The sequence below is a fragment of the Oncorhynchus keta genome, chromosome 7, assembly GCF_023373465.1.
Source record: "Oncorhynchus keta strain PuntledgeMale-10-30-2019 chromosome 7, Oket_V2, whole genome shotgun sequence".
NCBI classification, from domain to species: domain Eukaryota; kingdom Metazoa; phylum Chordata; class Actinopteri; order Salmoniformes; family Salmonidae; genus Oncorhynchus; species Oncorhynchus keta.
Window position 1 is genome coordinate 28,332,495 of NC_068427.1, and position 18,231 is coordinate 28,350,725.

Consider the following 18,231-nt stretch of genomic DNA (forward strand, 5'->3'; position numbering starts at 1 on the left):
CCTGTCAGTTGAGGCCTTTTGGTAAAGTTAACACCACAGAACAGAGCCTAAACACTTTAGAAAAATTATATTTTCATTGACATTTATAATGAGTATTTCTGTGAATTCATGTGGCTCTCTGCAATATCACTGCATGTTTTGGAACTACTGAACGTAACACGCCAATGTAAAATAAGATTTTGGATAGAAATATGAACTTTACCGAACAAAACATATATGTATTGTGTAACATGAAGTCCTATGAGTGTCATCTGATGAAGATCATCAAAGGTTAGTGATTCATTTTATCTCTATTTGTGCTTTTTGTGATAACTCTCTTTGTCTGGAAAAATGGTTGGGTTTTTCTGTGAGTTGGTGGTGACCTAACATAATCGTTTGTGGAGCTTTCTCTGTAAAGCATTTTTGAAATCAGACACTGTGGCTGGACTAACGAGAATTGTATCTTTAAAATGGTGCCTAATACGTCTATGTTTGAGAAATTTGATTTATGAGATTTCTGTTGATTTGTATTTGGCGCCCTGCAATTTCATTGGCTGTTGGCGAGGGGTCCGCTAGCCAACAGTCCTAGACAGGTTAACAGCAGAGAAAACGCCCTAAATGGTATTGTTTCAACTTGAAATTTGATTACTTTTCCTAAGGTGACCCCAACATTAGAAAAAGTGAAACATCGCCTTTTTTCATATTTCCTTGAAAGCTGTACACCAGCAGGGTACAAAGATTGTCTTAGGGTCATTTTTGACCCGGCAGTTACACACACACAATGAGACACACACACACACACACACACACACACACACACACACACACACACACACACACACACACACACACACACACACACACACACACACACACACACACACACACACACACACACACACACACACAATGAGAAATTGAGATTATGTGTGCTACTGATTGATTTCAGCCAGCAGCTCCTGAAGAGGACGATCACCATGGTTGGCACAGTTAGAAAGAACAAGCTTGAGCTCCCCCCTGCACTCCTCACAACAAGGGGGAGAGAGGCCTTCTCAAAGTTTGCCTTCACCCCCACCACCACTCTAGTTTCTTACCTTCCAAAGAGGAAAAATAATGTGGTCCTCCTGAGCACACTGCACAAAACGGCTGAGATCAGTGACCATGAGGACAGGAAGCCAGCCATCATCCTGGACTTGCAAAATAGATTTGGGGTTTAAAATTCAATTAAGCTGCTTTATTTTGGGGGTTTAATGAAGGCAGGTCATTTTTGACCCTCAGGACAAGGGGAGTATACAGAATGTTAAGACTACACAAGGAATAACAGAACGTTTCTTAACAGTTCAAACATGGTTAGATTTAATAATCCATCCACCTGACAGGTGTGGCATATCAAGAATCTTATTAAACAGCATGATCATTACACAGGTGCACCTTGTGCTGAAGACAATGAAAGGCCACACTAAAATGTGAATTTTTGTCACAAAACACAATGCCACAGATGTCTCAAGTTTTGAGGGAGCGTGAAATTGGAATGCTGACTGCAGAAATTTCCACCAGAGCTGCCTCCAAGGTCGTTTTAGGCCTGGTCAGACCACGTATATGGCATTGTGTGGGCGAGCGGTTTGCTGATGTCAACACTGTGAACAGAGTGCTCCATAGTGGTGGTGGGGTTATGATATGGCTAGGCATAAGCTACGTACAACGAACACAATAGCATTTTATTGATGGCAATTGGAATGCACAAACACACTGTGACGAGATCCTAAGGCCCATTGTGAGGTCTATTATTTTTTAAGGTATCTGTGACCAACATATGCATATCTGTTTTCCCAGTCATGTGAAATACATAGATTTGGGGCTTAATCAATTTATTTCAATCGACTGATTTCCTCATATGAACTGTGTCTCAGTAAAATCAATGAAATTGTTGCGTGTTGCGTTTATATTTTTGTTCAGTATCCATTCCGTTCTCAGCATCAACAAAACTCTCTCTATCTCCCATCTTGTTAAGTGTGTTGATCTTAATGAGGGCTTGTTTCCTTTCAAATGGGGTCTGTTTGAAACAGTTTTGTATGCATAAATAAACATGACATGCTTGCTCCAGACTGGTGGCACGGTGGACTAATTCCAGAAGATTATAGGTTCAAATTCCACCGACGCATTTCCATGTGTCCTATCTGTGTTTTGAGTTCAAAACCGTTCAACTAAGCTGGTTATTAAAAGTCTTATTGAACCATTCAGTGGAAGTTTTCAAGTTATTCAAAAATCCCCAAACAACCTAGACTTTCCGTTAATAAAACCTACCGAGAAAACGTTCAAGTAGTGAGACATTCTAAAAAGGAACATTCACTGAACAGGCGACATTTTCACTTCCGTTCTCAGAATGTAAAAACAACAACAGTTTTACCAGTCAGGAAACTTATGGCTTGATTCCCAACCAATGGGAAACCAAAAATGTACATTCCCACAACTTTGAAGGAACCAAATGTGCTAGCTGGACCTGAACCGTTAGAATGGGTGGAGTGAACAGAATGTGTGTTTTGAATGAAATGTAGTATTGGAATCACAGACTATCCAATTACCGGATAGATTACAAAAAGGAAAGCCCATGAAAAACCCTTTCGCTTGTGTGTGTGTGTGTGTGTGTGTGTGTGTGGTGTAGCCATTACAATCCCATAGACTGGGTTTATGAATGTAAGAGTGGTCATTGTTCTCTGTGCTTAGACTACAGCAGTGCTAAAGTGGGAGGCCTATTCTAACACAACAGACCTCCTCTGACCTTCTCTAGGCAGGATGTCACATTAAAACTGTAGGATTACAACTACTAGATCATACATTTCCAATCAAGTCGACTTTGAATGGTCGGTCATTGACTTTATCTCCCATAGCCCAGGCAAAGGCCTTATCCGTTCTGGTTATTGTAACTCTGTGATTCAGACATTACTCAACCGATTCTAGAACAATGTGAGATTTAGCCTGAAAACCAGGGCCTGCATAAACTCTGTCTGAATGTTGCTATGGTTTGATATGTTCTCTGACTGCTTTCCAAATTTCCATCTGTTCAACTGTCACAGAGTTTATGAGGGAGCTAACTGTTCACATTCATTTGTCAGCATAATGCAGCTGCTCTGTTGAGGTGAATTGGATGAAGAAATGTCCTCTTTTGTCAAAACAACTGAGCTCATAACAAATGAATTAACATTGAAGCCCAACTTTTTGTGTTCTTGAGAACCTTGAATTTCATCTGACAGAGTAATAGTATATAGTGGGTATCATAAGTATTCACCACTTTTGGATTTAGTTGTGTGACAAAGTGGGATTGAAATGGATTTAGTTGTGGGATTGAAATGGATTTAGTTGTGTGACAAAGTGCGATTGAAATGGATTTAGTTGTGTGACAAAGTGGGATTGAAATGGATTTAGTTGTGTGACAAAGTGGGATTGAAATGGATTTAGTTGTGTGACAAAGTGGGATTGAAATGGATTTAGTTGTGTGACAAAGTGGGATTGAAATGGATTTAGTTGTGTGACAAAGTGCGATTGAAATGGATTTAGTTGTGTGACAAAGTGGGATTGAAATGGATTTAGTTGTGTGACAAAGTGGGATTGAAATGGATTTAGTTGTGTGACAAAGTGGGATTGAAATGGATTTAGTTGTGTGACAAAGTGCGATTGAAATGGATTTAGTTGTGTGACAAAGTGGGATTGAAATGGATTTAGTTGTGTGACAAAGTGGGATTGAAATGGATTTAGTTGTGTGACAAAGTGGGATTGAAATGGATTTAGTTGTGTGACAAAGTGGGATTGAAATGGATTTAGTTGTGTGACAAAGTGGGATTGAAAAAGTGCGACAAAGTGCGATTGAAATGGATTTAGTTGTGTGACAAAGTGGGATTGAAATGGATTTAGTTGTGTGACAAAGTGGGATTGAAATGGATTTAGTTGTGTGACAAAGTGGGATTGAAATGGATTTAGTTGTGTGACAAAGTGCGATTGAAATGGATTTAGTTGTGTGACAAAGTGGGATTGAAATGGATTTAGTTGTGTGACAAAGTGGGATTGAAATGGATTTAGTTGTGTGACAAAGTGGGATTGAAATGGATTTAGTTGTGTGACAAAGTGGGATTGAAATGGATTTAGTTGTGTGACAAAGTGGGATTGAAATGGATTTAGTTGTGTGACAAAGTGCGATTGAAATGGTTGGGATTTTTGTCATTGATCTACACAAAATACTCCATGATGTCAAAGTTAAAAGAACATTCTACAAATGTTAGCAAAATAATAAAAATGTAATGACTCAAATATAGTTGTTGCAAAATGATTCACCCCTTTTGTTTAGGCAAGCCTAAATTCGTTGGGGACTATTTATTGTCTTACAAATCATATAATAAATGACATGTACTCACTCTGTGTGAAATAAAATGAATAATTATGCTGTGGATGATATATTCAACTGACTAGACAAAACAAAGAGAGTCGCTGCAGGACAGGAAGGAAACTGTTCAGGGATGTCACCATGAGGCCATTGGTCATTTTAAAACAGCTACAGAGTTCAATGGCTGTGAAGGGAGAACACGGGATGGAAACATTGTAGTAAAATAATAATAACGACCTAAATGACAGAGGGAAAAGAAGATTTCACATATACAGATTAAACATATTCTAAAACATCCTGAATGCAACAAGGCACTAAAGTAATACTGTAAAAAAAAAACATGGCAAAGGAATAAACTATTTGTCCTAAACGCAAAGCCTTATGTTTTGGGCTCATCCAACACAAGCTGTAATTTCTGCCAAAAGTGTTTATTTCGACTAAGTGGGGTGAATACTTATTTAATCAAGGTATATTAGTGTTTTGTTTTTTATGAATACAATTTTAATAAAACACAGTTAAATGCATTTCAATCCCACTTTGTAATGCAACAAAATGTGTAAAAATCCAAGGGGTGATACCCACGGTACACTTGAGAAAATACAGTGTTAGACACCCCTTCAAATTTGTGAATTCAGCTATTTCAGCCACACCACTGCTGACAAGGTGTATAAAATCGAGCACACAGCCATGCAATCTCCATAGACAAACATTGACAGTAGAATGGCCCGTACTGAAGAGCTCAATGACTTAACGTGGCACCATCATAGGATGCCACATTTCCAACAAAGTCAGTTCATACAATTTCTCCCCTGCTAGAGCTGCCCCGGTCAACTGTAAGTGCTGTTATTGTGAAGTGGAAACATCTAGGAACAACAACGGCTCAGCCGCAAAGTGGTAGGTCACACAAGTTCACGGGACGGGACCGCCGAGAGCTGAAGCACGCAGCGTGTAAAAATCATCTCTCCTCGGTTGCAACACTCACTACCGAGTTATGAAAGCAACTTCAGCACAATAACTGTTCATTGAGAGCTTAATGAAATCGGTTTCCATGGCTGAGCAGCCACACACAAGTCTAAGATCACAATGTGCAATGGATTGGTGTAAACCACGCCGCCATTGTACTCTGAAGTGATGAATCACGCTTCACCATTGGACAAATCTGGGTTTGGCGGATGCCAGGAGAACGCTACCTACCCCAATGCATAGTGCCGGCTGTAAAGTTTGGTGGAGGAGGAATAAGGGTCTGGAGATTTTTTTCCTGGTTCGGGCTTGGCCCCTTAGTTTAAGTGAAATGAAATCTTAATGCTACAGCATACAAATCCATTCTAGATGATCCTATGCTTCCAACTTTGTGGCAACAGTTTGGGGAAGAGCCTTTCCTGTTTCAGGATGACAATGCCTCCATGCACAAAGCGAGGTCTGTACAGAAAGGGTTTGTAAAGATCGTTGCGGAAGAACTTGACTGACCTGCAAAGAGCCTGACCTCAACCCCATCGAACACCTTTGGGATTAATTGAAATGCAGACTGCAAACAAGGCCTAATCACCCAACATCAGTGCCCCGACCTTACTAATGCTCTTGTGGCTGAAGTCCCTGCAGCAATGTTCCAACATCTAGTGGAAAGCTTCCCAGAAGCAGGAAGGCATGAGTTGTTCTATTTACCTTATTGTAGTTAGTAGTCCTTGTTGTAGTTAGTAGTCCTTATTGTGGTTAGTAGTCCTTGTTGTAGTTAGTAGTCCTTGTTGTAGTTAGTAGTCCTTGATGCTTAGAAACTACCCTTTATTCTTGACCAGGGATGTAACTGCCACTTGAGCCAAGCCATGGAGAGGGAATTTCTCCATAACGTATCCATAAAGTTAACAACATGTTTATCCCATCCTCCTGAACATAATCCTCATGGCATCTTCTTAGCCCTCCACTTCAAAGACCTGTTAGCTGTCGTACACAGGTGTGCCTGTTCTGTTAGTTTTCCTCTATGTTAACAGTTAGCCAGAAAACTGCTATAACAGAGGAATAACTTCACTTCCCAGATAATCTGGTTCTGCCAGTCTGGCCACACCCTTTCTCTCAAGTAGAACTCTCTGTGGCCAATGGGAGAGAAACTGATTAGCCTATCTGAAGAAAGAAGGGAAGGATATTCAGTCAGTGGGAGAAGGGAGAGCACATAGGGAGAACTCCAACTCCTACTCTACCCCAGGAGCTGCTCAAACAACAGGGAGCCTCATCACAGAACAAATAGAGCTATAATGTGTAGAACAGCAATGACTCAGATGTATAGAATAAGTTGCTTTAGCTCTATACATTACATTTCTATGTGTAATGGTGCATCCTGCCAGCTAAGCCCCTGGTCTGGCCCTATTGTGTTTCTCAGGCTCCAGCGGCTTTACTGAGCATAGCTGGCAAATTGTTTCTGACAAGTCCTGAAATTCCAGGAACGTTTGAGGAGGGAAAGGACATGGTCCTACTCCACACCCTTAGAATGGCTGTTTCTAGAGTGTTGAACAGTTGTCATCAAAAAGATGGTTACCTAAAATAAAACACTGACCAACACTGAATGTTTTTGTTGGATGAAAGCCATATGTGTATGGGATTCATAACCAGCACAGGGTGGAGGATAGAATGTCAACCAACAGTAACACATAATAAAGCAGAATTATAATTACCAGCTTATACTAAACAAGGGCATTCATCAGCTTTAACTGGCTGGATGACTCATTCCCTAATGTGTAGATGTTATGACAACAAAATAATATTGTGACATGTGTGTTGTCAGGTGTGCCATATGCATCTGTGTCAGCACTAAGAGATTGAGTGGATAACGGCCCACAACCGAGACCTAATTTGCGTTACCTGAACCATCTCTCTCTCTCTCTCTCTCTCTTGCTTTCTCACTCTCGCTCTCTCTCACGCTCTTTCTCACACTCTCACTCATAGGCTTGCCAATAAGCAGGACCTGTCTGGGGCTCTGGGAGAGGTGGAACTGATACACTGTCTCTCTCTGGAGAAACTGGTCAACAGACACCAATGTCGCTGCCTCATTGTAAGTGTCTCATGCCATAGCATACATTGTTGAAGGCTAAAGGCCAGCTCAGAAATTCTGTAAGAGGAACATGCCCTTGTGTTGTTCTTGTAGAAGTTGTGGTTAGCTGTGCTTGGCTCAGGGAGGTCCCTGGATAAGTCCATCAGCGAGAGAGTAGAATGGCTACTGGACTACATCTCCCATGATTATAAGCCTATTAATGAGCGTGTGCAGATGGATACAGCACATAAGAGGACCAGAGAGGAGGACAAGAGAAAAAGAGAAGAGATAGCATGCTTGGAGAAAGAGGACAGGTGAGAAAAGACGAAGAGGGAGAGGTGAAGGGGACATACTAGAAGAGGGAGAGGTGAAGGGGACATACTAGAAGAGGGGAGAGATGAAGGGGACATACTAGAAGAGGGAGAGGTGAAGGGGACATACTAGAAGAGGGGAGAGGTGAAGGGGACATACTAGAAGAGGGGAGAGGTGAAGGGGACATACTAGAAGAGGGAGAGGTGAAGGGGACATACTAGAAGAGGGAGAGGTGAAGGGGACATACTAGAAGAGGGAGAGGTGAAGGGGACATACTAGAAGAGGGAGAGGTGAAGGGGACATACTAGAAGAGGGGGAGAGGTGAAGGGGACATACTAGAAGAGGGAGAGGTGAAGGGGACATACTAGAAGAGGGGAGAGGTGAAGGGGACATACTAGAAGAGGGGAGAGGTGAAGGGGACATACTAGAAGAGGGGAGAGGGGACATACTAGAAGAGGGAAGGGGACATACTAGAAGAGGGGGAGGGGACAGGTGAAGGGGACATACTAGAAGAGGGAGAGGTGAAGGGGACATACTAGAAGAGGGGAGAGGTGAAGGGGACATACTAGAAGAGGGAGAGGTGAAGGGGACATACTAGAAGAGGGAGAGGTGAAGGGGACATACTAGAAGAGGGGAGAGGTGAAGGGGACATACTAGAAGAGGGGGTGAAGGGGACATACTAGATGAAGGGGACATACTAGAAGAGGGGAGAGGTGAAGGGGACATACTAGAAGAGGGAGAGGTGAAGGGGACATACTAGAAGAGGGAGAGAGGGGGAGAGGAAGGGGACATACTAGAAGAGGGAGGGGGAGAGGTGAAGGGGACATACTAGAAGAGGGAGAGGTGAAGGGGACATACTAGAAAGGGGGAGAGGTGAAGGGGACATACTAGAAGAGGGAGAGGTGAAGGGGACATACTAGAAGAGGGGAGAGGTGAAGGGGACATACTAGAAGAGGGAGAGGTGAAGGGGACATACTAGAAAGAGGGAGAGGACATACTAGAAGAAGGGGACATACTAGAAGAGAGGTGAAGGGGGAAGAGGGAGGTGAAGGGGACATACTAGAAGAGGGGGAGAGGTGGAGGGGACATACTAGAAGAGGGGAGAGGTGAAGGGGACATACTAGAAGAGGGGAGAGATGAAGGGGACAGACTAGAAGAGGGAAGAGGTGAAGGGGACACACTAGAAGAGGGGAGAGGTGAAGGGGACATACTAGAAGAGGGGAGAGGTGAAGGGGACATACTAGAAGAGGGGAGAGGGAAGAGGACATACTAGAAGAGGGAGAAGGGGACATACTAGAAGAGGGAGAGGTGAAGGGGACATACTAGAAGAGGGAGAGGTGAAGGGGACATACTAGAAGAGGGAGAGGTGAAGGGGACATACTAGAAGAGGGAGAGGTGAAGGGGACATACTAGAAGAGGGAGAGGTGAAGGGGACATACTAGAAGAGGGAGAGGTGAAGGGGACATACTAGAAGAGGGAGAGGTGAAGGGGACATACTAGAAGAGGGGACATACTAGAAGAGGGAGGTGAAGGGGACATACTAGAAGAGGAGAGGTGAAGGGGACATACTAGAAGAGGGGAGAGGTGGGGACATACTAGAAGAGGGGAGAGGTGAAGGGGACATACTAGAAGAAGGTGAAGGGGACATACTAGAAGAGGGGAGAGGTGAAGGGGACATACTAGAAGAGGGGAGAGGTGAAGGGGACATACTAGAAGAGGGAGAGGTGAAGGGGACATACTAGAAGAGGGAGAGGTGAAGGGGACATACTAGAAGAAGAGGTGAAGGGGACAGGTAGAAGAGGGAAGGGGACATACTAGAAGAGGGAGAGGTGAAGGGGACATACTAGAAGAGGGAGAGGTGAAGGGGACATACTAGAAGAGGGAGAGGTGAAGGGGACATACTAGAAGAGGGAGAGGGAGGGGACATACTTGAAGAGGGGAGAGGTGAAGGGGACATACTAGAAGAGGGGAGAGGTGAAGGGGACATACTAGAAGAGGGGAGAGGTGAAGGGGACATACTAGAAGAGGGGAGAGGTGAAGGGGACATACTAGAAGAGGGGAGAGGTGAAGGGGACAGACTAGAAGAGGGAGACAGACTAGAAGAGGGGAGAGGTGAAGGGGACAGACTGAAGGGGACAGAGAAGGGAGAGGTGAAGGGGACATACTAGAAGAGGAGAGGTGAAGGGACATACTAGAAGAGGGAGAGGTGAAGGGGACATACTAGAAGAGGGGAGAGGTGAAGGGGACATACTAGAAGAGGGGGAGAGGTGAAGGGGACATACTAGAAAGAGGGAGAGGTGAAGGGGACATACTAGAAGAGGGGAGAGGTGAAGGGGACATACTGAAGACATAAGAGGGAGAGTGAAGGGGACATACTAGAAGGGGACATGAAGGGGACATAGAAGAAGGGAGAGGTGAAGGGGACATACTAGAAAGAGAGGGAGAGGGGTGAAGGGGACATACTAGAAGAGGGAGAGGTGAAGGGGACATAGAAGAGGGGACTAGAAGAAGGGAGAGGTGAAGGGGACATACTAGAAGAGGGAGAGGTGAAGGGGACATACTAGAAGAGGGAGAGGTGAAGGGGACATACTAGAAGAGGGGAGAGGTGAAGGGGACATACTAGAAGAGAGGGAAGAGGTAGAAGAAGAGGTGAAGGGGACATACTAGAAGAGAGGGAGAGGGGTAGAAGGGACATACTAGAAGAGGGGAGAAGGGGACATACTAGAAGAGGGGACAAGGGGACATACTAGAAGAGGGGAGAGGTGAAGGGGACATACTAGAAGAGGGAGAGGTGAAGGGGACATACTAGAAGAGGGGAGAGGTGAAGGGGACATACTAGAAGAGGGGGGTGAAGGGGACATACTAGAAGAGGGAGAGGTGAAGGGGACATACTAGAAGAGGGAGAGGTGAAGGGGACATACTAGAAGATGGAAGGGGACATGAAGGGGACATACTAGAAGAGGGAGAGGTGAAGGGAGGGACATACTAGAAGAGGGAGAGGTGAAGGGGACATACTAGAAGAGGGAGAGGTGAAGGGGACATACTAGAAGAGGGGAGGGGACATACTAGAAGAGGGAGAGGTGAAGGGGACATACTAGAAGAGGGAGAGGTGAAGGGGACATACTAGAAGAGGGGAGAGGTGAAGGGGACATACTAGAAGAGGGAGAGGTGAAGAAGGGGACATACTAGAAGAGGGAGGTGAAGGGGACATACTAGAAGAGGGAGTGGGACATACTAGAAAGAGGGAGAGGTGAAGGGGACATACTAGAAGAGGGGAGAGGTGAAGGGGACATACTAGAAGAGGGAGAGGTGAAGGGGACATACTAGAAGAGGGAGAGGTGAAGGGGGAAGGGACATACTAGAAGAGGGAGAGGTGAAGGGGACATACTAGAAGGTGAAGGGGACATACTAGGAGAGGTGAAGGGGACATACTAGAAGAGGGAGAGGTGAAGGGGACATACTAGAAGAGGGAGAGGTGAAGGGGACATACTAGAAGAGGGAGAGGTGAAGGGGACATACTAGAAGAGGGGAGAGGTGAAGGGGACATACTAGAAGAGGGGAGAGGTGAAGGGGACATACTAGAAGAGGGAAGAGGGGACATACTAGGAGAGGTGAAGGGGACATACTAGAAGAGGGAGAGGTGAAGGGGACATACTGAAGGGACATACTAGAAGAGGGAGAGGTGAAGGGGACATACTAGAAGAGGGGAGAGGTGAAGGGGACATACTAGAAGAGGGAGAGGTGAAGGGGACATACTAGAAGAGGGAGAGGTGAAGGGGACATACTAGAAGAGGGAGAGGTGAAGGGGACATACTAGAAGAGGGAGAGGTGAAGGGGACATACTAGAAGAGGGAGAGGTGAAGGGGACATACTAGAAGAGGGGAGAGGTGAAGGGGACATACTAGAAGAGGGGAGAGGTGAAGGGGACATACTAGAAGAGGGAGAGGGGTGAAGGGGACATACTAGAAGAGGGGGGAGAGGTGAAGGGGACATACTAGAAGAGGGAGAGGTGAAGGGGACATACTAGAAGAGGGAGAGGTGAAGGGGACATACTAGAAGAGGGGAGAGGTGAAGGGGACATACTAGAAAGAGGGGAGGGGATAGAAGGGGACAGGGGACTAGAAGAGAGGGAAGAGGTAGAAGGGGACATACTAGAAGAGGGGAGAGGTGAAGGGGACATACTAGAAGAGGGAGAGGTGAAGGGGACATACTAGAAGAGGGGAGAGGTGAAGGGGACATACTAGAAGAGGGAGAGGTGAAGGGGACATACTAGAAGAGGGAGAGGTGAAGGGGACATACTAGAAGAGGGGAGAGGTGAAGGGGACATACTAGAAGAGGGAGAGGTGAAGGGGACATACTAGAAGAGGGAGAGGTGAAGGGGACATACTAGAAGAGGGAGAGGTGAAGGGGACATACTAGAAGAGGGGAGAGGTGAAGGGGACATACTAGAAGAGGGGAGAGATGAAGGGGACAGACTAGAAGAGGGAAGAGGTGAAGGGGACACACTAGAAGAGGGGAGAGGTGAAGGGGACATACTAGAAGAGGGGAGAGGTGAAGGGGACATACTAGAAGAGGGAAGAGATGAAGGGGACATACTAGAAGAGGGAGAGGTGAAGGGGACATACTAGAAGACAGAGAGGTGAAGGGGACATACTAGAAGAGGGAGATGTGAAGGGGACATACTAGAAGAGGGAGAGGTGAAGGGACATACTAGATAAGGGAGAGGTGAAGGGGACATACTAGAAGAGGGAGAGGTGAAGGGGACATACTAGAAGAGGGAGAGGTGAAGGGGAAATACTAGAAGAGAAGGGAGATGTGGTGGATAAGATGAGAGGATGAGTTGAGGAGAAAAAAAGCTTGACTGTATAATGCTTTCAAATGAAATGCATGTGCATTTCTCCATGCACCATGGTGATTACTGCTACCCAGTGAGATAAGCTGCTGCATGTGTTGCTCTCAGTATGTCTGTTATAATTAAATGGCCCTCAGGGTGTCTGATTTGATACCACTTACTGTGGAGAAGGTCAACAACAAGAACAGACTGAGTCATGGGTCACATCAATAGTATCTGTTTTTAGGACCTTGGAAATGTTGTCTTTTTAAGATTGTTGTCTTGTAGAGAATGTGGTCTCTTTAGCTATGTGTGGGAGTCGAATGTATCCAGAAAAAATATGTTGTGTTTACTTCTGAAGAGATACAGCGTGGAGGGGAGGAGGAGGAGAGATGGGAGGGAGAGAAGAGAGGTCAGGGGCAGGGCAAAGATGAGGAACTTACAAACAATCAGAGAGGTTGATACTGAGGAGAGAGAGCTGGCCCAGTGAAATGAGCCAATGAAAGAGGGTAGGTGCTACTGTAGCCAACACATAAAAAATAGTACCGTTTACTGTAGAATACTACTGTACTTACTATAGAATTATATAGTAAACTGTAGTATACTGTAGAATACTATACCACACACTGTAGTATCACTCGATCATGTGTCGTACTTACTATAGAATGTTGTAGTATACTGTAATATACTATAGTAAATACCATACTATTACCTGCAATAAAAAGCACTGTCCGCAAATACACCTTTTCAATATAGTACATAAATACTACAGTATTTCATTTGCATGTACCCTGCCCATTTCCCTCCCCCATATCGCAGTTTGTGCCTCCCATAAGTGAGAAACCTACATGCCAAGTATACTCCATATATTCTGTTAACTTACAGGTTATAGAAAAGAGCAGAATATTTTAACTATGTTCTTTTAGTATTTCTCCAGTAGGTATCCTGAAGGAGAAAGCCTCCACTTCTATGTCAAAGATAATAAAACAAAAATACTATAGCAAATACTACAGTAATGTCTACAAACACACTACAGTAAATACTACAGTATAGTACAGTTCGCAAAAACACTACATTAATTCCAATAGTATATTACTGTTGTTTTCTTTAACTAACTTATTTATACTGCAGTTAACTGTAAATACTACAGTATACTGCAGTAAACTTTAGTGCATACTACAGTAAAGTCAGCAAAAACACTACAGTGAATACTACTAGTAGTATTTTTACCATTGTATACTATATTTTCATGTGGGCACTGTAGAGAACTGTAGTGTTGTAGAAAACAAAATCACTCTCTGGCCTGTTCTGAAAAACAACATGGTAGTTACTTGGTCCATTTCGCCCTTTGATAGGCTTTTGAATACCCCTATCAAATGGATCTCAACAAGTGCATATAATAATAATAATAATAATAATAGGCATATGGCCTGTGGATAGGAATTGTTTGGGCATAATTCACTGTCTCTCCTGATCCCAGGACCAAAGGCCTAAAGGCCAAAGACACGTCAACTCCCCCAAGATTCTACCAACTCTCCAAACTCTTATTCAAACAAGCATTGTAACCCTGGGAATACTCTCATCAATCCATGCTAGAGTCTATCTACCAGTCTGGGGAGATTTGACCCTTGATCTGGTATTTACTGTAACTCAGACTTATGGTGTGTTCCCTGTCAGTCTGTTGTAAATCAATATTTTTGCATGTCTGTGTGAGACTGAGGGAGAGACTGAGGGAACAGGGGAAGGAGAGGCTGGGAGAGGAGCAGAGGAAAGAAGTGGAATGGGGAGTGGGGAGAAAATGAGAAAGGAAAATATATCAAGAGAATTTGCTGAAGAGGAGGCCCAGAGTCGTCCCACTGTCAACAGAAAACCTCCTTGCATGGATGAGGACGTGAGCTTAGTTCAATCAGCTGGCAGCAAATAAAAGTGATAAACATCTTTAGGAAATGCCATCAACTGCAGATCTTTATCAAACAGAACAACAGTTAATCATGATGTACTGAAAGTGTCACGTTGTATAAATGATTGGAGACAGGTGCAGAAATACATAATAGGGGGTTTTAATACTCCACCCAAAAATACAACATGCCATGAAAGGCACTGGGACGAAGCCCAAAACAAACACAGGGATGTAACCCAAACAACAGAGCGAGGTTAAACCTCTAATAAATACACGGGACGAGACCCGTAATAACCGGTGCACCACAATACATGGGACGAGACCCGTAATAACCGGTGCACCACAATACATGGGACGAGACCCGTAATAACAATACGGGACGAGACCCGTAATAACAATACGGGACGAGACCCGTAATAACCGGTGCACCACAATACATGGGACGAGACCCGTAATAACAATACGGGACGAGACCCGTAATAACCGGTGCACCACAATACATGGGACGAGACCCGTAATAACAATACGGGACGAGACCCGTAATAACAATACGGGACGAGACCGTAATAACAATACATGGGACGAGACCGTAATAACAATACACGGGACGAGACCGTAATAACAATACGGGACGAGACCCGTAATAACAATACATGGGACGAGACCGTAATAACAATACACTGGACGAGACCCGTAATAACAATACATGGGGACGAGACCGTAATAACAATACATGGACGGGACGAGACCGTAATAACAATACATGGGACGAGACCGTAATAATACACGGGACGAGACCCAATACATGGGACGAGACCGTAATAACAATACATGGGACGAGACCCGTAATAACAATACATGGGACGAGACCGTAATAACAATACACGGGACGAGACCGTAATAACAATACAGGGGATGGGACGAGACCGTAATAACAATACGGGACGAGACCCGTAATAACAATACACGGGACGAGACCCGTAATAACAATACAGGGACGAGACCCGTAATAACAATACATGGGACGAGACCCGTAATAACAATACATGGGGACGAGACCCGTAATAACAATACAGGGACGACCGACCGACCCGTAATAACAATACAGGGGACGAGACCCGTAATAACAATACGGGACGAGACCGTAATAACAATACAGGGGACGAGACGAGACCGTAATAACAATACTGGGGGACGAGACCGTAATAACAATACAGGGACGAGACCGTAATAACAATACGGACGAGACCGTAATAACAATACGGGACGAGACCGTAATAACAATAACAATAATAACAATACAGGGGACGAGACCGTAATAACAATACACGGGACGAGACCGTAATAACAATACAGGGGACGAGGACGAGACCGTAATAACAATACACGGGACGAGACCGTAATAACAATACATGGGACGAGACCGTAATAACAATACACGGGACGAACGTAATAACAATACGGGACGAGACCGTAATAACAATACAGGGGACGAGACCGTAATAACAATACAGGGACGGGACGAGACCGTAATAACAATACGGGGACGAGACCCGTAATAACGTAATAACAATACACGGGGACGAGACCGTAATAACAATACAGGGACGAGACCGTAATAACAATACATGGGGACGAGACCGTAATAACAATACGGGGACGAGACCGTAATAACAATACAGGGACGAGACCGTAATAACAATACGGGACGAGACCGTAATAACAATACATGGGACGAGACCGTAATAACAATACATGGGGACGAGACCGTAATAACAATACATGGGACGAGAGACCGTAATAACAATACACGAGGGACGAGACCGTAATAACAATACGGGACGAGACCGTAATAACAATACATGGGACGAGACCGTAATAACAATACATGGGACGAGACCGTAATAACAATACAGGGGGACCGTAATAACAATACATGGGACGAGACCGTAATAACAATACAGGGGACGAGACCGTAATAACAATACGGGACGAGACCGTAATAACAATACACGGGACGAGACCGTAATAACAATACACGGGACGAGACCGTAATAACAATACAGGGGACGAGACCGTAATAACAATACATGGGACGAGACCGTAATAACAATACAGGGGACGAGACCGTAATAACAATACAGGGGACGAGACCGTAATAACAATACATGGGACGAGACCGTAATAACAATACACGGGACGAGACCGTAATAACAATACATGGGACGAGACCGTAATAACAATACACGGGACGAGACCGTAATAACAATACATGGGACGAGACCGTAATAACAATACATGGGACGAGACCGTAATAACAATACACGGGGACATAATAACAATACAGACCGTAATAACAATACATGGGACGAGACCGTAATAACAATACATGGGACGAGACCGTAATAACAATACATGGGACGAGACCGTAATAACAATACACGGGACGAGACCGTAATAACAATACCGTAATAACAATACACGGGGACGAGACCGTAATAACAATACACGGGACGAGACCGTAATAACAATACGGGACGAGACAGTAATAACAATACACGGGACGAGACCGTAATAACAATACACGGGACGAGACCGTAATAACAATACACGGGACGAGACCGTAATAACAATACACGGGGACGAGACCGTAATAACAATACAGGGACGAGACCCGTAATAACAATACACGGGACGAGACCGTAATAACAATACACGGGACGAGACCGTAATAACAATACAGGGGACGAGACCCGTAATAACAATACACGGGACGAGACCGTAATAACAATACAGGGACGAGACCCGTAATAACAATACAGGGGACGAGAACAATACGTACGAGACCGTAATAACAATACACGGGACGAGACCGTAATAACAATACACGGGACGAGACCATAATAACAATACACGGACGAGACCGTAATAACAATACACGGGACGAGACCGTAATAACAATACACGGGACGAGACCGTAATAACGAGACCGTAATAACAATACACGGGACGAGACCGTAATAACAATACGGGACGAGACCGTAATAACAATACATGGGACGAGACCGTAATAACAATACATGGGACGAGACCGTAATAACAATACGGGACGAGACCGTAATAACAATACATGGGACGAGACCCGTAATAACAATACATGGGACGAGACCGTAATAACAATACAGGGGACGAGACCGTAATAACAATACATGGGACGAGACCGTAATAACAATACAGGGGACGAGACCGTAATAACAATACATGGGACGAGACCGTAATAACAATACAGGGGACGAGACCGTAATAACAATACATGGGACGAGACCGTAATAACAATACAGGGGACGAGACCGTAATAACAATACGGGACGAGACCCGTAATAACAATACAGGACGAGACCGTAATAACAATACATGGGACGAGACCGTAATAACAATACACGGGACGAGACCGTAATAACAATACATGGGACGAGACCGTAATAACAATACAGGGGACGAGACCGTAATAACAATACAGGGGACGAGACCGTAATAACAATACATGGGACGAGACCCGTAATAACAATACGGGACGAGACCCGTAATAACAATACACGGGACGAGACCGTAATAACAATACATGGGACGAGACCCGTAATAACAATACATGGGACGAGACCCGTAATAACAATACATGGGACGAGACCGTAATAACAATACATGGGACGAGACCCGTAATAACAATACATGGGACGAGACCGTAATAACAATACATGGGACGAGACCCGTAATAACAATACATGGGACGAGACCGTAATAACAATACATGGGAC

At 44.4% G+C, this 18,231-nt stretch overlaps 3 protein-coding genes across 9 annotated transcripts in view; 2 read left to right on the forward strand and 1 right to left on the reverse strand.

Moving 5' to 3' along the window:
- LOC118386270 (syntaxin-19-like) overlaps nucleotides 1-6,367 on the reverse strand; it is a 14,245-nt gene extending 7,878 nt beyond the window's left edge. For 2 of the 6 annotated variants that reach the window (XM_035773885.2, XM_052522435.1), the window contains exons 1-2: nucleotides 6,017-6,367; nucleotide 1 (exon numbers count right to left, since the gene is read on the reverse strand). The exon at nucleotide 1 is cut by the window's left edge and continues 146 nt beyond it. The gene's annotated coding sequence lies outside the window, so the exon portion shown is untranslated. Of the gene's footprint in view, nucleotides 16-1,073; nucleotides 1,172-6,016 lie in introns of all 6 variants that reach the window. The other 4 variants (XM_035773884.2, XM_035773887.2, XM_052522434.1 and 1 more) reach the window with 3 other exon arrangements.
- Nucleotides 1-7,691, forward strand: part of LOC118385839 (ADP-ribosylation factor-like protein 13B) — an 18,042-nt gene extending 10,351 nt beyond the window's left edge. Inside the window, exons 2-3 of the mRNA XM_035772997.2 lie at nucleotides 7,289-7,394; nucleotides 7,488-7,691. Coding sequence (XP_035628890.2) covers nucleotides 7,289-7,394; nucleotides 7,488-7,691 — 310 coding nt within the window. The remainder of the gene's footprint in view (nucleotides 1-7,288; nucleotides 7,395-7,487) is intronic.
- The window catches only part of LOC118375979 (ephrin type-A receptor 3-like), an 822,287-nt gene that overhangs the window by 318,436 nt on the left and 485,620 nt on the right, over nucleotides 1-18,231 (forward strand). The window lies entirely within an intron of this gene.